We start from the raw sequence: 24,997 nt of genomic DNA on the forward strand, positions 1-24,997 counted from the left end.
GGACCGCCGTCGCTGAGCGGAGCGCCAGGCGCAGGTACGGGCTCTCCTGCCCTCCTCGGCAGCGGAGGGGCCGGGAAGGGGTGTGTGGATGGGCAAGGTACGGTGAGGGGATGGTGGGGAGCAACCATTGCGGCCCCGTTTCGGCGCTGGCGGCGGGGTTACGGTTCCAGCATCCGCTTCCGAGGTATGGTGGTGAGTTGGCCCTCGGTAGGTTCGGCCGTTTCACTTCTCTCCTTACCTATCTGCGGCCCTTCGCCACTGTCTTTGGAGGGCGTGTGGCGGCCCCCCTCCCGGGCCGTAGCGTGGAGCAGGAGGAAGGGCCGCCGCAAACATAGGCTTTTCTTCCGTGAGGGACACGGCGGTTCCGCTCTCGGACCTAAACCGGGACAAGGGGGTGGCAAGGCCCCGGTGACTCGCCTGCCTACGTCTTGGCTTGTGTGCTCGGAGACTTCTGCCCTGCCCCTATCGGTGTCCCCGACACCGGGGCAGAGGAGTTTAGAGTGTCACTTGCCTCAGGGGGCCCGGGGTACTGCCTTCGGTCTATCCCAAGGCCGCTTTCTCCATGCTTTTGCTGTGGAAGCTTTTGTTCGGCAAATGGGTACACTGACTTTTTAAACCCTTGTCAAGTTATAGGGTTTTTTTGGTCTAAATAGTGCCTAAGCGTCGTTGACTTCTGCAAAATTAAGTTCTGTTAAGATACAGATACCTGAAGAGTTTTCTCCTGAGCCTCATTTTTATTTCTTAGCTTCTGCTGTTGATGGTAGGAGTGATATACTGGCTTTAAAATTGCTCTCAGGTATTAATTTTGAAGTTTAAAGTATTTGTTCTGAAGGTATCTAGAAGAAAATACGAAACCAAAGTTGTGCCGTCTGAGTGTTGACCGGTTTTAAAGGCGTAGCGTCTTAACTAGTGATCGACTGACTGGTGCAGTGAACCATCAGACTGAAATGGCTTAAGTGAAGGAGCCTTCAGCGCCGGTCAGCCTGCAGAAGGTTTCAGAAGAGCAGTTTTCCGTGGTGCAGTCTTGCTTGGAGCACGCAAAACATTATGTAATCCATTTTAATCCCTCAGTTGCCTCTCTGGGTTCTTTCGAGGGCTGGTGAGTTCTTTAGATGAGAAGGAATGGCTAGATTTGTTTTTTTCCACTTAGTGTTTCCTGTGTTTCATTTTTAATTTTTTTTTAACTATGCCATTAGGTTTTGAGGTATACAAAGTAACCAGCAGAAGAAAAATAGTTGTAAATACAAGCTCAGGTTTATGTTGTTAGAATTGGTGAGAATATTAAAGCTGTTTATTTGTTTAAAATCAAGTTAACATAAAGGAAGTTTTGGTCCTGTCGAACTTCTTTGGTTTTATGTATATTGTTTTGCTCTTTGCAAACTGTTGAGTTACTTCATTGTGTTTCTTGGTATGTCTTTTCATTACTGAATAGAATTCCTGTGTGTTCCTTTCTGGACCTAGAGTGCATTCTTTCTTAATAATTCTATTAGTTTAATCCTTTTGTAGAATACCTAATTGAGCACTATTTACTTTTTTCACTAAATATTTTGTTGCTTTAATTATTGAAGTAGTTGGAGAATGTTCATACCCTTCTGTTCCATTTTTAATATAATGCAGATGTTTAAATATGAAAGCTTTAGCAGTGGTTAGAACTCAAGTTTTCATTGCATTTTGCTCAATGAAGGGGTGAGGGAAACTCATTTACTTCCATATTTCAGTGGTATATGGTGAAAAATGACAATTTAAAAACAAAACAAAAAACAACAAACCACCCAAACAACAAACAAAACAAAAAAACCCCACAGCAATATGAATATTTTGCTGCTACACTTAGAGTGAAATTTACAAACTAGCAGCTATATTTATGAGTTTGACTTTGTTCTTGTGAATAGTTCTTATAAAATAGGTAATTTAATTTAAATACGCAATTAGAATAATTTATATCTAATGTAAATGTAAGATTTCTAGATAAGTGTTTGCAAGGGTTAGGCTCTGGAGGCTAATACCCCGTGAAGTGAATAATAGGAGCCACTCTTATGATCTGCAGAGGGAGGAGGGCAGGAATAATTGCTTGTATGAAAAAACTACATTTGTGTTACCCTAGGAATTGCAAGGTAAACATTTGAGGTGTTCTTTCAGAGTTGATGCTTTTTCCCAGTTCTTCTGGCAGACTTAATGAAGAAATTAATTGCTGAAGAATGGATTGAAATCAGTGCCTGTGGGCAGTTTTACATTTGTCTTTTTCTGTATTACTTTTTTTATTCATAAGAGAGTTAAAGAGATAAATTTGATAAAATTACTTGGCATTCATTTAAAAAGCTATCCCAGAATGTGTGAGTGATGCTGCTTAGGTCTGTTTTAGTTCTTATCCTTTCTTGGTGCAATAGAAGTTTATCTATTCTGCACTGTTTCATCCACAGAATTTTCCTACTTCATCTCTATGGAAAATGCAGAATAATTTTAAACTATATAATATTTTTTCTTACTGTATTGTCTCTTTAGTACTTTTACCAGCATTAAGGACCACGCTGAATACCACTGTCTTCTTTACTGCTACTGAAATGACAAATGGTGACGTAGTTACCATTGTTGGCATATGTTGATTTCTCTGTCTAATGATGCCATTGCAATGAGCACAGGTATTTACATCATACATACTCAGAACATGTTAAGGCTGTAGCTTTGGTATTTCACATCTTAAGCAAATATGTCCGATTAAAGTTATTCATCTGTACTTACAGAACTGTATGCTTAATGTAATTTGTGGTCACTATTGCTTTTGCCGCAGTTTCAGTAAGAGTCCAGACAAAGCATACATCAAACTCCATCAGTATTACAGTGATTGTTTTTAATGTGCAATTCCTTGTTCACATTGCATAAATTATATTTTAGACTTAATAAAATAATTGGTCACTTAAGTCTGCTGTTCTTCACAACTTTTACCAAAGCTAGATGATGCTAAATGAAGGGGGAGGTTGTGACTTTTAATTTGTACTATAAGAATTTCTGTCTGGATCAATAATTAGGAAATGATATTATATTTTCTAACATTATGAACATTAAAAAACACTATGGGAAAGAGTAACATTAAGTTTATTCCCTCACTGAGGTATCTGACTAGTGTATGTTTTGAGGAAAGATAACGCCTGTTTTGTTAACATTACATTATGACATTTGGTGGATAACCACTAGGCTGAAAGGCTGATTCAGTTTGACTTACAGTTGGGGATTCTCTGATATCCTGATGCCATGCCAAATACGGAGGTTAAGGACACACTCATGTGAATACAATGAATGACAAACCAGTTCCAGTATAATAGAAGCATTGTTTGCATTTGGTTGAAGGTATCCTCCTGAGGAGGTTCATTAGGTGTTTTGTCAGATTTGTTCAGTTAGTGATGGTCTGCTGTTTTTCTTGAGTAGGAAGTAGCAAGTATTTCTGTTAAAGAAAAGAGCTGTTGCTAGCCATGATTTAGCTGGAGAACTCTGGAATCAGAATCTTCACTTTCAGTAGGCAGTTTCCATTGGATTAAATGAACATTATTTAAAGTCTATATTACAATTTAATGTAAAGTAGTTTTGTCATGGTCTTTGGTGTGAGTCATTTGCCATACATGACAACGGACCATTTTTAGCACATTTAAGCTAACTTGGGGAACAGTACTACCTTAGCTCATTAACTGCTCAGTGTGTGAATTCCACAGACCAGGTTCCAGTCTTCTGAAATGACTTTGACAAATAGCACATATTTTCAGAGTGAGATCATATTTGTGGTATTGCTGAGCTGTTTGTAGTTATACATAATGTAAACTCCTTTTTTAATTCTTTCTGACAAGTGGATTGAGAAGCAAGAAATTCTGTAGCTGTCATTGTGTGCTGGAATAGAGTTTAATGTGCTTTTCCTGGCCAGAACAGGTTATTTATACATCAGTTTTAGAAGTATGTATTCTTCTAATTTTTAAAAAAAATATTAATTCCTAATACCACCACCTGCCTGCCTCCCTCACCTCTCTTGCAAAAAGAGGCTTTTTGAGGCACCACAGTTGCTTCTGTTGGCTGTGAACATGAACTTTATAAGTAGAGGTGAAAGAAGTGGCTCCTACACAGCTGTTAGAGAAGGAAAAAAGGTATTGAGTTTTTCTTGTTCATAAGACAGCCCAAACTTTTTTCCAGTCCATAGACCTCTTCCTTAAACCTCTTCCTCTTCTCATCCTCATTTGCAGGTAGTACTGTGCCCCAAGTTAGAGTTAGTGCCCACATAACCTTATCTGATAAAGAACAGATGAAGTATTCCCAATTTGAATTACTGCTTCTGCTGATTTCATGAACATGTGAGGTGGTTGTTCCTTTAACTGACAGAAATATGGTTTATTCAGGATCTTCATTTAAGAGACAGTTTACCTTTTTATGGAAGGTGATCAGTACAATCTTCCTGCTATCTCTTGTTATTGGTACTGTTGGTCACCCACATCTAAGAATCTGTGGTTTCCTGCTCTTTTAAAGAGAACTGGACACAGGGTGAAAGCATTTGGCTGTAGCATCCTTGACAAAAAAAAAAGGGAATTTGTACACTACAAGGAGGAGTAGCATTCCAAGAAAGCTCATGGAGTCTATCGAACTGTCATGCTGTGCCTGTATTTACTATTCCACAAGCATACTCTGTGTAACATTCTAAGCAGTGTGCATTCATACTCTACCACAGAGATTATTCACATATCCAAAACATGGATAGTTGTTCTGCCACCTATATTCAATAGTGCAAGTATTCTTGAAGGTTTTCTAAAGAAAAAATTTGTACAGGTGTGAAAACTACACCTGTATGCACATTAGAGGATAAGCTTTGACATATGATCAAAATACTGCCAAATATTATAGTCATAAGTAAGATATTATTAATAGATTATGTAACCAGCTATTTCTGAAAGAACATGGGGTTGTGGCCATGAGAAATCGGCCTGTTTTGTCCATTTGTAAACTTGGAACTAGCAGTCAAAGTTGGTACACTGTAAAAGTGTTTCTGTTTGCAGCAGTCTGGCAACAGCTGAGCTTGAAACTTGTATATAGATTTGAGATGGAAAAGTTGTTTAAGTTGAGAATGCATTTTACAACACAAGGGAAGGAGAATTAATGCTTATCTCAGGTGTGCTCTTGGAAGATTTCATTGCTCTTCCTACTTCTGAGAAAAGTATTGTCCCAATAAAGGAACTTCCTGACCCTTCCTTCTCCCTGGTGTAAATTAAGAGGAGACAGTGGTGGTTTTTCTGAGCAGCTGTGTCTTTACCTAGCTTTCTTTAGGTGTGTGTTTACTCTTTTATCCCTCCCTTCATTCTCTTAACCAATTCTTTTCTGAATTGGTGCTATAGATTATATTGATTTTTTTTTTCTAAATGTCTGTGATACATATATATCTATGTATAGGTTTGGGTTGGCATGTTTTTGTTAAAGCACAGAACAAAAATAGTAGTTTCATTAATGTAATCCAAATTCCTATGTGCAATACAGGAAACTTTAGGTAGTAATTTCTTTGAAGGTTTTAGAAAAAATTGTCAGTGAGTATGTAAGGAAGTAAGAGTTTATGGCTGGCTTTTAGTGTGTGTCTATAGGGTTCGCTAAGCTACCAGAAACGTCTTGATTTTGATCTTCAAACACCTTTCATACTGCTGATACTTCCTGCAGAAACCCGTAACTCATGATTGCAAAGTGTTTTCTCTATGTTTAGGAAATCACCATCGTTGGGGGTTTGGTTTTTTGGTCTGGGTTTTTTTTTGACTGCAGAGATCTGAATAGTCCTATTATCCTGCAAACACTCCAATGTATGGTAATTTTTCTTTACCACATAAATATTCATCACTGGGCTGAGCACTTCTTTTAAGGGTTTAAGATAAGGGACTTAATTTCCTCCAAAGAAATGCCAAAACTCATGCTTTTTCTTTCCCTTGATGATCATATTTTAATTTCAACAACTGGCAAGGCTTTAGTCATCACTCTTTAATAATATGCTTATTCTAAAGTTGCTAATAATATCAAATAAGCTATTCCATATAAATTTACATACATAGTGAAACCATTCAACAAAATATGAAGAGTTACATATTACTTTCTAGAGACATGTTAGATTTTCTGTAAGTTTTTTTTTTTTTCTTTTATAAGGGATTGTAACTAGAAATTGATAACATTTTATCTTTCTGTTTCAGACTAGAAGATGAATAATCTTTCCTTTAGTGAGCTGTGTTGCCTGTTCTGTTGTCCACCATGCCCAGGGAAAATTGCCTCCAAACTGGCATTCTTACCTCCTGATCCCACGTACACACTGATGTGTGATGAGAGTGGTAGTCGCTGGACTTTACATCTCTCCGAGCGAGCAGACTGGCAATACTCTTCTAGAGAAAAAGAGGCCATTGAGTGCTTCATGACTAGAACGAGTAAAGGTAATAGGATTGCCTGTATGTTTGTGCGTTGTTCGCCTAACGCCAAGTATACTTTGCTCTTCTCGCATGGAAATGCTGTTGACCTAGGACAGATGAGCAGCTTTTACATAGGACTGGGTTCACGGATTAATTGCAATATATTCTCATATGATTATTCTGGATATGGTGCAAGTTCTGGGAAACCAACAGAGAAGAATCTGTATGCTGACATTGATGCTGCTTGGGTGGCTCTTAGGACAAGGTAAGGTATTAGTTGCTATTTTTCTTTTACAGCATACTTTTCAAATTATTGTGCTTAATGTGCATTGGTAGTTTAAACAGAAATGGTGTGCTTTTGGATTGATGGATTCATATCCAAGCTGATTGGTGGTGCCTTATGCTGAAGGCATTGTCAGTACTCACGAGTATCAGTATATAATACTGACATTGAAAAAGAGCAGAATTGAACAAAACATGTTTCAGTCCTTATTGTCACACGTTTCTCAGTTGGAAATTTAAAAAGACAAGAAAAATTTATAATTGATTCCCCAGCAACTGGTTTGATGTGAGTGACAGAAAATGCAGTTTGTCTTTTCAGATAATTTCATCACCTAATTTTTATGTAGGGAGGGACAATAGAAAATCTTCTACCAGAGAACCTGATGAGACGCTGTTTGGATTTTTGTATGGTGTTCAGACCACCTTTGCTTCAGAATTAAAACTAGCAGCTACAACTTTACTGATGATAGCTTTCTATATAAAAAAAAAAAAATACGTTTTTGTCTTAGCAAAATATGATGTGTGGGAGAGGATTTAAATAACATGATGGTGGAAACAAAATCCAGGAATTCAAATCAGTGGTGTTAGCTCAAACAGTCCTAAAACTGGACATACAAAAAATGAAAACTGTTTCAGCAGTTTCTGTGTTCTAAGCTTCTGGTTTTAGGGAGATTGAAATAGTAAGATGAAAGACTCTGGAGACATTCGGTGATACAGGTTTAGATCCTAGGCACCAAATAAAGGCAGCACCAAGTATAAATTTCTTAAATTTGAGAGTGTTTTTCACCATGGTTTACTCCATTTAGAGCAATATTCTTGTGTTACAAGCACCCAGAAAAGACTATTTTTTTAAAATAGTATGCAATCATACGAGGAGTTGTTCACCCCAAAACTCATGTTGTGTGTTTTGTACAAAAGACCTGTGAAAATCTGCATTTAATGTAGGGCAGCATATTAGGGTTCAGTCACTGCAACTTGAGCAAACCATTTCATAATGTAATATCAGGGGTGTCACTTATTGAGGGCATGTAAACACTCTAATTCCTGGAGCCTGGTAGTTGTCACAATGAATTTAGTATTCAATCAGTGTAATACTAACTTTTTTCCTATTATGCTGGATTGGATTATTCCTTTTCAGTGTTTTAAATACACATGTAATGTAAAAGAAATGTGAGACAATCACAAAGGGGTGGTACTTTTTAAAGAAGCATATTTTACTCATGTATTAAAGTATAGGAACACTTATTATCATAAAATTCATACAACCACAGGGGACTGATATTCAGCCCTGTGTATTCAAACTTTGTGTAATGTGTTGTTATATTAGATTTTGGCATTTGTTTTGATTACAGTAGAAAGTTGAAATACAACCAGACATCCATTCTGCAAACCAAGAGCTGCAAGAGGTGCATTGTTGGCTATGGTTTGTAGTTGATAGGTGGTCTGTAAAAACCACAGTAATGTTGACCAAAACATTACAAGGCTTGTGAACAATGTGAAAGACGGTCTGGATTACTTAAAAGTACTAGAAAAATAAAACCAAACTAGATGATGAAAGTAATTTTGTCAGTTTACAGACTGCTTTATGAACCAATTTGTCCTTTCCTCTTCATTTGTGATTGAAAACCTAAAAGGAAATGTGTTGCAGCTTGAACTGTTGTGTCATTTTTGAACAATACACAGTGTACCTACCCAATTAAATACATTTGTTCACTGTAATATCTCATCTGAACATGCCCTTTGAATAGATGATGTTGGAAGAAACAGTAAATACTTCCTACATTCATGTACTTCTCTCTCTTCCATTCAGGAATGATGTCTCCTCAATCCTGTTTGCTATCTGTGTTGGGTTTTGTGTGTAAACCTCTTTTGGAAATGTGTATTTCTGTAAAGTGTACAAAGCTTGGATTGGTCTCTCAACTTGTGGATTTCACAAATGTGAACTGAAGATTTTTCTATTGCATAAACAGTGGTTGTTAGTTTCCACTGTGGTACTTAAAACAACTTTACAATTGGCAAACCTGGCCTTGTATAGTATATGTATACTATACATATACTCAGTATATGTATACTGAGTGTGGCAGGCAGAAGTTCAACACATGATTCTCAATATACTGTCTCTCACAGTTTGGTTACCAGTCCATGGTATTCTGAGACAGTGCTCAGCTGTGTTTAAATATTTAATGAATATTTGGACCAGAATGGAGCCTTTGAGCATTTGATGCAGCATTGCTTCACTTTTCTATCATAGCTTGTTCTGTTAGGGTTGCACTGGCACCATCTTTAATGTTTTATAATGTATATGTTCTGCAAAAACAAAGTAATTCAGTGGATTGCTTGCGGAGAAGGTGTAAGTGTAACTCCTTTGAAATTCACATTGATGGGATGAGAGAGAAAGGGATCTTTCAAATTGTGTTTCACAGATTATGATGGAACGAAGAAAAGAATAGAGACATCAGCTATGGAGATTGATCATAACCATCCACAGCTCACTGCATTCTCTGTTCTCAGAAACAGTCATAGAACCCAGCATTAAAAGGTGTTTCTGGTGTGACTGATGGTTATGTGGACTGCATTCTACAGTTAACACAGCTGCTGGTGCTGGAGAGTGTTATTAGGTTATGGTTTATGTCTTGAAAGGACAATCCAGATGGTCATCTGTAAATTGACACAACTGTCTAATGGGGACTGGGCACCTAGGGTGAAATAGTCTGGAGCTAATATTGAGGGTAATAGTGAGGTTGGTCCAACACCACTTTTAAAAAGTGGTTGCCGTAAGGGTATGAGAATGTTATCATTCATGTAAATTTATACAGAAAGATAATTTGGCAGCAAATCAGAAGAGGTAAACAGCAGATGCGGATTCTGAATTATGTCCCTATTGTTTTACCTGCTTTTGAGTGTTTTAACAGGAAGCAGTAGCTATTTGCATGGATGCTGACTGTGGAAGAAGGCAAAGTGATTCACTGCTATCATGTTTGGAAAGGCTGCACATTATTGCATATTTATATGCATGGGACTGTATAGAAGCTGCAAGTGAGGACATTCTTTTCCTGACTGTCATAGCTACAAAGTGTTGAAATGTCAGTAGTCATTTTGGGATACGCCTATTTTCTGCTGCCTCTAAAGGCCTATGATGACACCCTAGCAAAGGTGGAAAGGTTTAACCAGCCTCAGGCAAACACAGAGGCAAGTTGCACTTGTTCAGAAACCTGAAGACTTCCTGGAACTGTCTCATTACCAGATTTATCTTTTAAACGCCAAACAGCCTTTTCCTTGTTACATATCACAATCTATATAGTAACTGAAAAACTGAAAGGTAAATCTCACTATCAGACTGATGTGTCCAAGTGGATAGTGTCCGTAACTTGAGCATCCAGATGTAAGAATAGTGGCAAATCTACTTGGATGTTGGCTGAAAGTGTTCTTTTGAGAATTCACAAATTATGTATTTTATTTTTTATTCAGAAGTAGGGAATTTTTTTTTTGCTAGAAGATGAGAAGCTGTAACTTTCAGTATGTGAAAGGAAACTGAGCTTTGATTTAAACTTACAGGAAAAGGAGCTCAAAAAAACCCCAAATGTGCTAGTAGCGGCAGGTACTACGAGTAGGTTTAGATAGGCCAAACCATCATGAAAGAGGCGGTGGAGCTGCAGCTTGTTAATTGAGTAATTGTACATGGGCTTGGCTCTTACAAAACAGTTTCCTTTTTCTTCTAACAGTGTTATGTGTTCTATATATAAGAAGGGAAATGTGCATCAGTGTTGACAAACAGCTGTATGCCCATAAATTTTATTTATGGTCTGGAATGTTGTTAGTTGAAGGTGTGGAGGATGTCCATGCCCTTCACGTTCTGCAATTTGCAGCTTTAATTTTGTGTGTGATGACAAAAGCTTCTGAAATGTTCACTGAAAATTCTCTCTGGATGTTCACCTTTGTTCCATGTGCTCCAAGCACGGCTGTCAGCTGGTTAAATGTGTACATTGCAGCAGCTTCACAAACAGTAGCCTCTCTGGAGCATCTATTGCACCTCTTCATTAGTGTGAGCCTAAGAGGTACTAGTGAAAACATACCTTTGTAAGGCTGATCTTACTGACACTTTTTGTCGTTGTGATACGAAGACTGCTAGTTTAGCAGTTCAGAAGTATAATGTAAGTTGTTTTCTGTCTCCCTTGGGTATATTGAAGGCAGGTACTGTTAAGAGCCTCCAAGTGTGGTATGGTCATTTCAGCTAGTATTTGATTGTTAAAGGTAGCTGAAGTGTTTCAAAAAACCGAAGCCAGACATACATTTTTTAGTTTGCATGTTGCTTATCATGGCACATCCAATGGAAATACATAATATGATGAATATCTAATGTAAGTGATCTATGACATACATCCAATTAAAGTGTTCCTGCCTTGGTGGGGGCTGAATATCTTCCAACACAAAACATTCTGAGTCTGGTAAAATACAACTGGAGAAGGCAGGAGTGGAAAAGAGGTGGGCTGCCACTAAGATAGGTGTTTGATAAAATGCAGAAAAGGTGTTCTTACAAACACAGAAATAAGAAAGGAAACTCTTACTGTTTCTGTTACAGCACATTGTGAAGTTTGTTACAAAGGGGGGAAAAAGATTAATTCTTGTTTAGTTGTTCTTCTCTGATTTTTCTCAGCTTCTGGTAGAAGTGTTCAGGGTTGCCTCTTTTACAAGGCAAATGAGACCTGTGATCCTACATAGGCTGAAGGGGATACTGACTTCATTTGTCACCCTTTGTTAGCTTAGGCTTTGATTCTGAGGAGCAGTCTGATTGTATGGTTGCAACCATTTATTGGCTTGCTCTTTTGTTTAACTCTCCAGTGGCACGGCATTTCTTCCCTGGTCCTGAAGACAGCCAGCACAAAAGTGCAGAAAAGTAGTTGTTCCCCTGCTCCCAAAGAGACTAATTTAGTTTCCTAAACTAGTTAGTGAAGCCAAATAAGGGGCAACAAATCAGAAAGTGATTCTCTTCTGTTTGGAGATAGCTTAGCTTTGTAGTGACATTAATCTGTACCTTAGTGTGACCAGAGTTCTATGTAAAAACTGTTTTTAAAGTTACTTGTACTTTCCAGGCAGGTAGTCTTTAGTTACATGTACGTAAAGGATGAGTCAAGTGTTGAAAGGAGTTGAAATCTTACTTGCTGTGGGAAAGAGAAAAATGTGGGACACCTTTAAGCTACAGAAAATATCTGTCTTAAAATTTTATGCCAGATTCGGTCCCGAATCAATTGTACCTTCTCAGAGAAAGCACTCCTTGGGGATATCTCTGCACACTACTTCTAAGATTTTGTTCCAAGGCATTTTCTGACAATTAAAAAAAAAAAATCAGATACAACAGCACCAGTAGCAGCAGCTACAACAAACTGAAGGCCTGTCTATTCAGACAAGTTACCCAAGATTACCTGAGTGGTATGAGACAATAGTGTTTACATTATTCCTGTGATCAGCATAGTAAACTTTCAAAGATATCAGTGGTTCTTACAGCATTTTGTTTGAGCTCGTCACCAGAACAGCAGCAACTTATGGCATATGACTTTGTATCCTCTATCTTCCCCTTCCTCAGAAGGATGTGTAATTCTAAGGGACTGATTAAGAGAAAAGGATTACTCCTCTTTTATCTTGATCTGACATTTCCTTATTTGGGAGATCAGGTCTGTAGTCAATTTTCTACCAAACGTCTTGGAGTTTACCTGAAGTTTATAGGACTGTCAGAAGGAGGAGTAGATGAATTTTGACTGGGAAACTTAAAACAGTTATCTTTTCAAGAATTTTTGGACTGAGAAAGGACACTTGGAAGAGAAGAACTGAGAGACAGCTGGGCTCATCTTTTTTCTAAAAAAGCCTGTTTAAGAGAAAAGGGGTGATGACAGACACAGCAGAGGTGGTTCTCTAGTTTCCAAGCTTCTTGTTTTGTTTTTTTTTTTTTTTTTTGTTTGTTTGTTTTTTTTTTTTTTCCCAAGCCAGAAGCTTTGAACTACCACTTCTGGTGATTTGCCTCACGTTTCAGTTTCCAGATTGCAAAACAAATTAGTTTCTGGTGGGTGCTGTGAAGGCAATCTGTTTGACTGTGATGGAAAAGTGATTGCTTTAATCCATATATAGGAAACTCTTTTATTAGACTCTTTGTAGCTAATATTTAACTATCCTTAGGCTGAAGTATTTGAAGCCAGAAAATAAGGGAAGAATATAATGAAAAAGAGTATGCCCCAAAAGATAGTTCTAAGATTTGCTTTAAATTTCTGTGCAGTGGTCTGCATCTTGTAAAACTCAGTACAAGATGAAATGTGAGTGTGGTTATTTACAAGATTTTCTATTTGAGAACTATATTATGTTGTAGCATGTTGTGCAAATAGAGATAATGAAGGTCTTGCATTCATTTTGGTTTCAAAGCTTTGTAATATTTTCCTGTGCTAGAATTTCGAGAATCTTTGAAGCAGAATTTTTTTCTTTCTTTTTTAATCCTCTGAGAACCATGAGATGGAGGGCTTGCCTAAATGGGTGTTATCTAGCTTTCACAGAAAATACATAGAGGTAGTGGTTGCACTTTACCTAAATGAAAACAGCTGATTACCAGTCCTTTTAGTATTATAGTCAGTTGGCAAACATTAAACTTCATGTTATTACACATCGATGTTAAGCTAGTTTGCTCTATCTCAGAAAGGTGAACAAGCTTCTGAAAATACATGAGAACAATGATTTAAATTGTTTGGTAGGTTGGTTGGTTTTGGAGGTTTGTGGGGTTTGTTTTTATGGAGTTTGTTTTGTTTGGATTTTTTATTATGTAGTGTGGTATCTCTTCCTGTTTAATAACATACTTCCTTTTTCAGATAGATTAAACAAAGGTATCTGGATAGATGCACTTTTACAGTCTGAACCTGTACTAAGAGTGCTTTACTAGTGTAGATCAATGTGTTGACAGCTCGCTTCTGCTGTGGGCACTGTTTGCCAGCTTAAATTCTGCTTAGAGGCTTTTGCAGTGTTAGTTGGAGAATAGTTTTTTGTATTCACAGAAAGGCAGAAAACCGTATTAGATCTGAAATTAAATGTTTTGTGACTCATCTGCCTCATTGGTTAGTGAAAAAACAACTATATTCATTTCACTAGGAGGGAGGCTTTGACTTTAACTTTGCAGTGCTTATTGGACTGTCTGAATTGTGGTTTAGGCTGGCTATTCCTCTTGCTAGCTTCCATGTTAAATCAGCTATGTTAAGAAAGAAGCATCTCAGTCATTACATAGTATGCTATTCTGGCCAATGCCTGTATGGGAATGCTATAGGTCCCACTAAATTGCTGAGCAATGTTACTAGCTTGTGATTTTTATTGTGTATCAGAAGAGTAAAGACAAACAGATTTTGGAGGCTTTGACTATACTCCGCTTGGTGATAACCTTAGAGCTTGTAAGGCTTTACTCAGTTTTCTGTTGCAGGTCCATTAGTTACCACTAAAGGCATTCAGCTAGTATACAAATCACATTCACAAATCCATATTTTTTTTTTAAATAGAGCACCATTTTAGAGCACCAAAGAAAAAGAGCATCATTTTTCAGTATCATTTAGGCTTAGGGCAAAATATTTAAAAAAATTGTGAGAAAGAAAAAATCCCTGCAAATACAGAATAAATAATTGTCCCTTTAAGTCAGGAATGTTATTGAATAAACTTGCATGCTCTTACGCTGACTCCTGCTTTATAGCTGAAACTTTTCAGTAAATTCTTGTCTTCAGAAATGATTTTTTTGCCCTGCTGTGTAGTTGTGGTTTTGTCTGTTTCAGCTTATATGAATATTTGTTTCAGCTTTTTTAAACATTTTTCATTTTCTAGGTATGGAATCCGCCCTGAAAATGTGATTATATATGGCCAGAGTATAGGAACAGTACCATCTGTGGATCTTGCTGCTAGGTATGAAAGTGCTGCTGTAATTCTTCACTCGCCACTGACCTCAGGAATGAGAGTAGCTTTTCCTAATACAAAGAAGACCTATTGCTTTGATGCATTCCCAAAGTAAGTTGTAGGATTTTTTTATATTACACATGCACTTTTCTCTATTACAGTTTCAGTAGGGGAACAAGTAATCTAGCAAATTCTCTAAAATTTCTTTCAAATGTTAAAAAAATAGAGAAAAATCACAGTGGATAACAACAGGGAACACTTGATTTGAAGGAGCTTACAGAACTTTGTAAATCTTCTGTTTTTCATGTCAAGTTATTTCAGTGGGTGTCTGTTAAAGAAGTGATTATTTTTATTATTTCCTACCCCCTAGTATCTCTAGTCCAGTGAATTGTTAATCTGGGTAACTGTGGACAAACTTTTTCATACATTTCTGTAAATAACGTAATCTGGAGAACAAAGTAGACCGTAACTGAAGAAAGTTCCTGTCACATACGCATATTTTGGAACTAGTTGGTCATTACAAACTGGTACACTTGTCTCAAAGAATTACTTGTGTTTTGATCATCTAACTTATTTTTTTCCCCATACACAGTCAGACTTTTAAGTGCTAAGATTCTTGCACTTCTGACAAGCACTTTTTTACTGGAAAACTCTAAAATACTATTTCCATCAGTCCAGTGACTTGGATTTTTTTGAGGGGAATATGTTAATGAATGCTACTTTTTAGATAGATTGGTGTGGTTTTTGATCCTTATTATTTCCAGTAGTGTTTTTGTTTTTCATGCACTCTTGTAATGGCTTCCAGGGCAGTGATAAGATCTAATTTTCTAATGATTTAAACAACTTCATACTTAATTTTACTTTTTAATTACAAATTGTAGTTTTAATTTAACAGTCTGGTCCTTAAAAATATTTAATAATACTCATTGTGTTCATAGATTGAACCCTTTTTTTTTTTTCCACAGCATTGACAAGATTTCTAAAATAACATCACCTGTATTAATAATCCATGGGACTGAAGATGAAGTAATTGACTTTTCACATGGTCTAGCACTATTTGAGCGTTGCCAGAGACCCGTAGAACCACTGTGGGTAGAAGGAGCAGGCCATAATGATGTGGAACTCTACGGACAGTATCTTGAAAGATTAAAACAGTTTGTGTCACAGGAATTGGTAAACTTGTAATTTTCTTTGTATATTTATATGATTTTTCATTTCACTGCAGAACTGTATGCCTTGGTAAATCGTAACATAAAACCTGAAGGTTGTGTTTTCAAATGATCTTAGTTGCCTTCATTAAATGTACAGGTAATGATTTGTCAACATAATTAATGAAGGTTTTAGTGCCAGTATTATAAACTGGAATTACATGATCATGCAGTCAAGTTTGGCAGTTCATATTACTTTATGTGACGTTTTTTCTTCTTAGATGTAAAAAGCAAAAATAAATCACAAAAAGTACTGTATGGATTTAATTATATAAAATCAAATGCTGTAAAAGTGTTGCCAAATGCTTTAGCATATCAAACCAAGTTTGTAAATGTTTTTTTAAACATCTCAAAATGTACTGTGACTTCCTCTGTTGCATAGGAGTAAATTAAGAAAACAGACTTCTAAGCAGATGTTCCGTAAAAATGTAATAGCCATGAAATTTGAGCAAATATGTAACAAGAATAAAGAGTCACTGGAAATGACCCATGCCCTGTTATAGGGGAAGGGAGTCAAAGTAGATCTTTTCCCATATTTTTCATATCTTCTGTGTTTAGTTTTACTTCAGTTGTTTTGTTCTTGTGTTATTGTTTTTACTTTTCAGGTTAAGCCAGTTTACCAACTCATCTTCTCAGCAGTCCTAATCTTGCCAAAATAATTCTACAAGTTAGCATTATTGTAGCATAAATATCATTCACATGATTGCTACTGAGGACACTTAAGTACTTCTTCAAAACCAGTAAGATTTTTCAGAACCTAGAAGGCTTTGTGGACAATGTAGTTTTAAACATTGATGCAAGTTCATGGTTAATCTGACCAGTCTTACTTTTGGATGTTTAGTCTAAAGTCTTACTGTGTTTTGAGTATTGTATGGGGATATTACTAATTGCACCTGAATTGATAGGGGGAGGGGCAAGAAGAGAATGACTTTTCGTATTAATTCAATTAGCAAAAATAAACTTTGTAAGTTGCCTTTCCCTTGAATGCATTTTCTGTGAATGGAATTATGAAAAATAAACTTTAATTATTTGTAGCCTATTTGTAAACAAAGTAGTATTACAACAATACACACTGTGCTTCTATTTTTAAGGCCTTATGTAATTTACTTGTTCAGCTTACTTAAATGTAGCTTCAAGTATTGTGAAAACTTTGGTTAAGTTGTGTTGATTAACAGTAAACAATATTCCACATTCTTGCTGTTCTTTTCTTTAAAAAAAAGGCAACAGTTGCTCGCAATATGAAAATAACAAGCAATTATCCATTCACTCTAGAAAAGCTGAGAACTAAAGCAGTAACACATTGTTAGGAATTGTTGGCACATTTCTTTATTAGCAACTACAGTTTGTATGGTAAGAACCATCATAGTTTCAGGTCATCAGATCCAACCATTAAATTAGCACTAACATGTAACCACTTAAACCACCTCTTTCAGCACATCTAGAAGTCTGTAAAATACCTCCAAAGACAGTCACTCAACCACTGCCCTGGGCAGCTGATTCCAATGCTTTATACCCCTTTTGATGAAGATCCAATCTAAACTCCCTTTGTGCAACTTGAGGCTGCTTCCTCTTGTCCTATCAATTGTTACTTGAGAAGAGACCCACTCCAGCTTCTTCTCAGGTAGTTGTAGCGACTGATAAGGTCTAATCTTAGCCTCCTTTTCTCCAGGCTAAGCAACCCCAGTTCCCTTCAGCTACTTCTCTTAAGACTTGTTATTCACACCTTTCACCAGCTTCATTGCCCTTCTTTGGACATATGTGGCACCTCAATGCTCTTGTAGTGAGGGAACTAAAACTCGAACACAGTATTTGAGGTGTAGCCCTAACAGTGCTGAATGCAGAAATACAATTGAGTCCCCCATCCTGGTGGCCATGCTATTTTTAATACAATCCATGATGCCCTTGGCTACCTGGGCACGCTGCTGGCTCACGCTCAGCTGGCTGCTGACCAATACCACCATTACCCCCAATATTTCTTTCTGCCATTCAGCATACAGGTTTTCTGCTGCAGGGCTACTTAGAAACATACTTCTGTAGTGAATTCAAATTTAGCATTCTTTGAAATCATCAGTACTTCTTGTCTTGTGCTCTTTGATTTGTTAATTGAATAGAAAAAAGTTTGATTTTGTTTTCAAGCAACTGGGTTCTTATTTGTCTTTTTGATCTAGTATGCTTCAGTCTGTTTTGAACTCCAGGTGAGTATTCAGGCACAATAATATTAGACATTAGATTTTACATGTGCTTAAATTCAAATGCATTTAGATAGATATGTAACTGAGCTTTATTAAATCATACTGTATACACAGTTTGATTTCACTTTCTTACTACCTTCCAGCCACTATCTCTGATTTAGATGGAAATCATTATTAAGTGTTTAAGTGCTTTCTTTGTGTAGGGTGTGTTTTGAGAGTCCTCTTCAGAAAGTCCCAAGGAACGTAGAACTGCAATGATAAGTGGTAAAGTATGATCAAGTATCATTACAAGATAGTATATGATAGTATGATCAAGTGTCATTACAAGAATTCTTAAGATTTTCCTAGGGAATATTTTAGCACCCAGAAATTGAAAAGACAGTAAAGGTGGCATAGCAGTTTTGCTGCTTTTGGTTTTGTGTTTTGCTGAAGCAGAACAAAGTCCTAACAGCATTTCATCTTCAGTAAATGTAGCTGTGAGGGATTACATTGGTGAGTAAAGGTTCTGGTATCTTTGGGATCACTTGTGTGGTTAATTATTGCCAGTTTGTTCTGATTTGTATCTTTCGGGCAAGTTGTTTACTGAAGGAGCTAAAATTGTTTTAGACACAGCCTAGTTTGTACTGTGAATCTTACTATGGCAACATGCTTGTTAGTGACATAAAGGAACTCATCTATTGCAGCTAGGATGAAAACATTTGACATGATGGTTATCTTGTTCTTAAACCATTGTTTTGGTGAAATTAACAATGGCCTGTTGTTTCATGTTATAAATGCAATTGTCTTCTGATAAATATGAGTTGATTCAGCATTCATTGAAAAGACAATGTCTATGTTTTAGGGAGAAAGAAAAGAGCATTTTTGTGAACCATGAGGTCCCTTGTTTTTGTGGGGGTTTTTTGTTGTTTTGGTTTGGGTTTTTTTGTCTTTAAGAGAAAAATATTTGACAGTAAACTGTCTTTTTCAGTCCTGGAGACCTTGGCAAATCAACTTTAAAAAACAACTTCATATAAAATATGAGATTACCTTATAAATGTCTGTTCTTTTGGGACATGTTTTGCTGTCTGACATTCCAAGTTACATCTGGGGAAAAAAATAAATTAAAAAATTGACCCTCCTTCTCTTTTTTTGTCTGCTTGTGGCAGCAAAGAATTCTAGCTTCTCTTATTGTCTTACTTCAAACTTGCTTCCCTTTCAGGTGTTCTCTAGTGGAAGAAAAAGGCTTGTTTATTTTTGGCCTCTTAATTGAAGGACATTGTGTAGCAAGGATAGTACTTAGTACCTCTTGCTATGGAATATTCCAGGTCCTACAGATACAAATTTTTTTCACTGCACAATAGGCATTGTTAATATCTTAATTACAAAAACAAGGAAACAGTGTTTAAGAACAAGAGGAAAAATCATCTGGTAGAGGGAGAGGGCTGCTTGCTTGAAAGCAGCTTTGTAGAAAAGGAGTTGGACCGTTGTGGACCACAAGAGAACTATGAGCTGGTAAAGATGACCAATGGAATCAAGCTACATTAAGCAGAGACTTGTCAGCAGGTCCAAGGAAGTGATCTTTTTCCTCCATTCAGCACTTTGAGCAGAGCCATATCTGGAGTGCTGGTTCTAGTCCTGAACTCTCTACTGCAAGGAATATATGGATGTACTGAAGCAAGTCCAGGACGGCTGTAACTGATGGACTGCAGCATCTGTCATAGGAAGAGAGGCCAAGACAGATGGGGCTGTTCAGCATGGAGAAGAAAATAGTTGGGAGAATTTTAACTATGTGTTTGAATATGGAATCATAGAATTGTTTTGGTTGGAAAATTCTCTAATATCATTAAGCGCAACCATTGACCTAATGCCACCCTGGCCATCAAACCACATTTCCTCTCATTCTGTCACCTGATATTAGAGAGGAGACTGAACCCCACCTCCCTATAACATCTCTTCAAGTAGCTGCAGAAAGTAATAAGGTTTCCCCTCAGCCTCCTCCAGACTAAACAAATCCAGTTCCTGCAGCCATTCCCCAGATGCTTTACCAGCTTTGCTGCCCTTCTCTGGACAAGCTACAACAATTGAGTGTCCTCTTGTAGTGAGGGGCCCAAAACTGAACACATTGCCAAGTACAGGGGCACAATCCCTTCCCTACTCCTGCTAGGCATACTGTTCCTGATATAGGCCAGGATGCTCTTGGCCTTTTTGCCACCTAAGCACATTGCTGGCTCCTGTTCAGATGACGGTCAGCCAGCAGTACCAGGCTCTGTTCAGCCCAGAAACCTTCAGCCACTCTGCCCCAAGCCTGCAGTGTTGCATGCAGTTGCAGTGACCCAAGTGTAGGACCTGGTTGTCAGCTTTGTTAAACCTCACAAAACTGACCATGGCCCATCCAGCCAGCCTGTCCAGATCTCTTTGCAGAGCCTTCCTGCGCTCAAGCAGATCAACACTCCTACCCAGTGCACTTGAATGCACTTACTGAGGGTACGTTCAATCCCCTCATCCAGATCATTGATGAAGATATTAAAGAGAACTGTCTCTGCTACTGAGCCCTAGGGAACACCACTTGTGACCAGCTGCCAGCTGGATTTAACTCCATTCACCATTACTTTTTGGGCCCAGCCGTCCAGCGAGTTCTTAACTCAGTGTATCATCCACGCATCTAAGCCATGCACAGCCAGTTTCTCCAGGAGGATGCTGTGGGAAATGGTGTTAAATGCTGTATTAATGTTCAGGTAAACGACATCCACAGCCTTTCTTTCATCCACTTATCATGTCACCTTGTTAGAGAAGGATACCGTGTTCATCAAGCTCGACCTCCCTTTCATGAGCTCATGCTGACTGGGCCTGATCATCTGGTTGCCCTTTCACATTATGTATTATGACGCTCAAGATGACCTGTGACCTTCCCTGGCACCAAGTTCAGACCGACATGTTATAGTTCCCCAGGTCCTCCTTCCAGCTGTTTTTGTAGATGGGCATCACATTTTTCAATCTCCAGTCACCTGGAACCTCTCCAACTAGGCAGGACTGCTGGTAAATTATGAAAGTGGCTTGGTTAGCACTTCTGCCAGTTATCAGTACCCCTGGCTGTATGCCATCTGGTCCCAAAGACTTGTGTATGCCTAAGTGGTGGAGGAGGTCACTAACCATCTCCTCTTGGGTAATGGGGTCTTCATTCTGGTCCCCATCCCTGTCTTCCAACTCAGAGAGCAAACAACTGGTCTTGGGACTAAAGACTGGGGCAAAGCAGGTATTGAGTACCTCAGCCTTTTCCTCATCCTTGACCACTGTGTTACCCCCTGCCTCCAACAAAGGACCGTTATTCTCCTCAGTTACTCAGTCCTCCTTTTTTTGCTAATATATTTGTAGAATTTGTAGGCTCTGAAGGAGGGAGAGTGCAAGGAGAGACTTTTGCCAGTACTGCCCACTGTGAGGGTAAGAGCTATGACTACACACTGAAAAATGGAAAATTTGATCTAAATACCAAAAAACAACCTTTTAACCTTTTTTTTTTTTCTGTGAGAATGGTCAAATACAAAGTGTCTGTGGAGGTTCCATCTTAAAAGATATTCAGAACCCAGCTGAGCATAGCCCTAGGGAACCTGCTTAGCTGGCCCAGCTCTGAGCACAATAGTTGTACTACATGGTTCTCAACCTCAGCCATTCTGTGATTTTTTTAAAGTATGGTATGCAAATCCTTTAGATAGTTGTCACCACATATTTCTGTGCCATCACTGTATACCAGACTAGAAGTGGAGACTATTGAGTTTCAAGAACTATCTCTGCCTTTGATGGTTTGTTTTTCAGCAACAGGAAGCAACAAAAATACTGCTGTTGAAAAAGCCTTTAGGTCTTAATTCTGAGACCATCTGTGTTTCATGATAGATGGTGTCATCAGAAGTCATGTTAATACCCAACTACACAAGGAAGGTTGAAAAGCTAGATGTATATGCATCAGGTCCTAAAAAAGCGCTTCAAAGATGTTTTAAATGTTCTCCAAGGTAAGAACACTGCATTTACAGCCACTATTATCATATCTGCTTGGCAAGCAGTAGAGGAGACTGAAAGATTGTTGATTTAGGTTGTTTTAATAAAATTAGTTAATAAAGCCTGTTCTGCTTTACTTCAATAATGTTTGTAAAGCAAAATGAAAAGTTATTTATATGCACATTGGGGAAATAAAAAAGGCCTTTCATGAGCTACTAACTGTGTATCAGGCTTGCTTTCCTTCACTTAAATAGTTCAGATAGCATTTGATTCCTTCCAATCATTAAAAGTAGTGTGAAAACTCATTGATCTTATGTAGCACCAGACTGGAATTTCAGCAAGAAATAGCCCTACTAATCTTAACATACAGAACTTCTTAGCCAAGTTGCTTTGGGAGAATATTAACTGTAAAAGAGCCATAGAAAGAAACAATGTTTCCCTGTGAAGCAACTTCATTGTATGATGATTTGCTGTTGATGGAGTCTACCTGGACTTCATCAAGGCCTTCAGCACTGTTCCCCACAGCAAACTCCTGGCCAAGCTGTCAGCCTGTGGCTTGGACAGGAGCACTCTGTGCTGGGTTAGGAACTGGCTGGAGGGCCGAGCCCAGAGAGTGGTGGTGAATGGTGCCACATCCAGCTGGCAGCCTGTCACTAGTGGTGTCCCCCAGGGATCAGTGCTGGGCCCCATCCTGTTCAATATCTTTCTTGATGATCTGGATGAGGGGATTGAGTCAGTCATCAGTAAATTTGCAGATGACACCAAGTTGGGAGCAGATGTTGATTGGTTGGAGGGTAGAAGGTCTCTGCAGTGGGACCTTGACCAGCTGGACAGATGGGCAGAGTCCAACATGATGGCATTCAACAAGTCCAAGTGCCAGGTGCTGCACTTCGGCCACAACAGCCCCATGCAGTGCTACAGGCTGGGGTCAGAGTGGCTGGAGAGCAGCCAGGTGGAAAGGGACCTGGGGGTAGCGGTTGACAGTAGGCTGAACATGAGCCAGCAGTGAGCCCAGGTGGCCAAGAAGGCCAATGGCATCCTGGCCTGTATCAAGAATAGTGTGGCCAGCAGGAGCAGGAAAGTCATTCTGCCCCTGTACTCAGCACTTGGTTAGGCTGCACCTCAAGTACTGTGTCCAGTTCTGGGCCCCTCAATTTAAGAAGGAGATTGAGATACTTGAATGTGTCCAGAGAAGGGCAACGAGGCTGGTGAGAGGCCTTGAGCACAAGCCCTACGAGGAGAGGCTGAGGGAGCTGGGATTGTTTAGCCTGGAGAGGAGGAGGCTCAGGGGAGACCTCATTGCTGTCTACAACTACCTGAAGGGACATTGTAGCCAGGAGGGGTTTGGTCTCTTCTTCCAGGCAACCAGCAGCAGAACAAGAGGACACAGTCTCAAGCTGCGCCAGGGGAGGTTTAGGCTCGAGGTGAGGAGAAAGTTCTTCATGGAGAGAGTTGTTAGATGTTGGAATGTGCTGCCCAGGGAGGTGGTGGAGTCACTATCCCTGGAGGTGTTCAAAAGAGGATTGGATGTGGCACTTGGTGCCATGGTTTAGTAGTCATGAGGTCTTGGGTGACAGGTTGCGTTGATAATTCTTGAGGTCTTTTCCAACCTTATTGATTCTGTGATTCTTTGATGATAATTCTACAGTCTACCTTCTTAATTTTTTTATTTTTCAAATTTTTTGAAATTTTCTCAGGAGGGATCTCTTGCCTTTTCTTGCTGTAAAAGGAAGTACAATTCTAGTGTATTTTCATTAAAATGGCAAGGAAAATGTTTTAAGAAAGAGGAGAGCATAAATGTTCTTTAAAATTCATTACTCTGAGAGCGAGGAAGGAGCCAACCTCAAAAAAGTATCTCAGCATGAACTTTCCCCTGGAGGTATTAGTAAGGTATTTTAGTCTAATAATCTATTTCAAAATAATTAGAAAGTCTCAAATGGGTTGTGTTGCCTGGAAGAGGCTGGTAAATGAGGCATCATACAAATGGTTGTAATTTTCAGCATTTTGCTTTCATATATTATTTTCTTGCAGAAGGCAAATAGTTTTCTAACCTTCAGCAATGAAGGGAAAACATGGAATTAGGTAGCTGTGCCCTGTCTCCTAAAGCACAGGGTGTATCTGTATGAATGGATTCAGGCCCTCATATTGAGACTTTTTTTTCCCAAAACCAGAAAGCCACAATCTTTTTTACCTGAAGTTTTCTTCTGGAGACAAGCAAATAGTGAATTTACTATATAGTTCTACAAAAGAATTATACCACGGATCCAAAGAAGTCTTATGACAGAACAGCATTCTAAGATATTTGATCAGTAACTCACATAGTACTTCCAAGACATAAGGACAATGGAGTCTTTCTCAAGCATCTTAAGCATTGCAAAGGTCCTAGGTTGGGCAAGTCATCTTTAAAAGCATCTGCTTTTAAATATCATACACTCTTATGTATGATGTAAAAGGGTTGTAAGCAATTCTAAGGAGAGTGTGGTCTCAGAATCAACAGCACCATTATGACACATTATAATACATTATGATTTTGCCCAAAGTCTTGATTACAATAAATTTGCCAGGTCCATCTGGTAGATGCTATACACTATTCATAACAGGAACAGAACTGTGCTGGTCACTGGTTTGGAATGGTTTCCTAGGCTGCTGCTATTTTGTAATGTTAATGGTGATGTTTTAATTCGTTAGAACCACGTTCCTAAAAGATTTGGTTAATAAAGCCTAACTGCTGACAAGAGGCATGGTGGTTTTCAGACCTTTCTACTAACCAAAATGGTACATGATGGTGCTACATAAATATTTTACTCCTTTGTGTAGCATTTGGTCAAGTCTTTGTATCCAACTGTACTGAGAACAGCAAAGTATTGCATGGTTTACCTACCAGCATTGTTTGTGTTGTAGTATAATTTAGAGTTAGTAACAAGCCTGCACCAAAGCCACTAACTGTCAGAGGTTTTGTGGCCAATCAAGTAGTGTAACACAGTCCATGTACTTAGAGCCAGAACAGGAGGCTAGACAAAGAAAAGAGTGTTGAAGA

The 24,997-nt window shown here is 38.4% G+C and overlaps 1 protein-coding gene across 1 annotated transcript; it reads left to right on the plus strand.

The window, feature by feature from the left end:
• Positions 1-3: 3 nt before the first annotated feature.
• ABHD17B (abhydrolase domain containing 17B, depalmitoylase) lies at positions 4-16,825 on the plus strand. Its single transcript, XM_054397351.1, has 4 exons — positions 4-34; positions 6,195-6,669; positions 14,523-14,702; positions 15,557-16,825. Exons 2-4 carry the CDS (start codon positions 6,203-6,205, stop codon positions 15,774-15,776), a joined length of 867 nt encoding a protein of 288 aa, XP_054253326.1. The 5' UTR covers positions 4-34; positions 6,195-6,202; the 3' UTR covers positions 15,777-16,825.
• The last annotated feature ends 8,172 nt before the right edge of the window (positions 16,826-24,997 follow it).

This window comes from Indicator indicator, chromosome Z (genome assembly GCF_027791375.1).
Source record: "Indicator indicator isolate 239-I01 chromosome Z, UM_Iind_1.1, whole genome shotgun sequence".
NCBI classification, from domain to species: Eukaryota; Metazoa; Chordata; class Aves; order Piciformes; family Indicatoridae; genus Indicator; species Indicator indicator.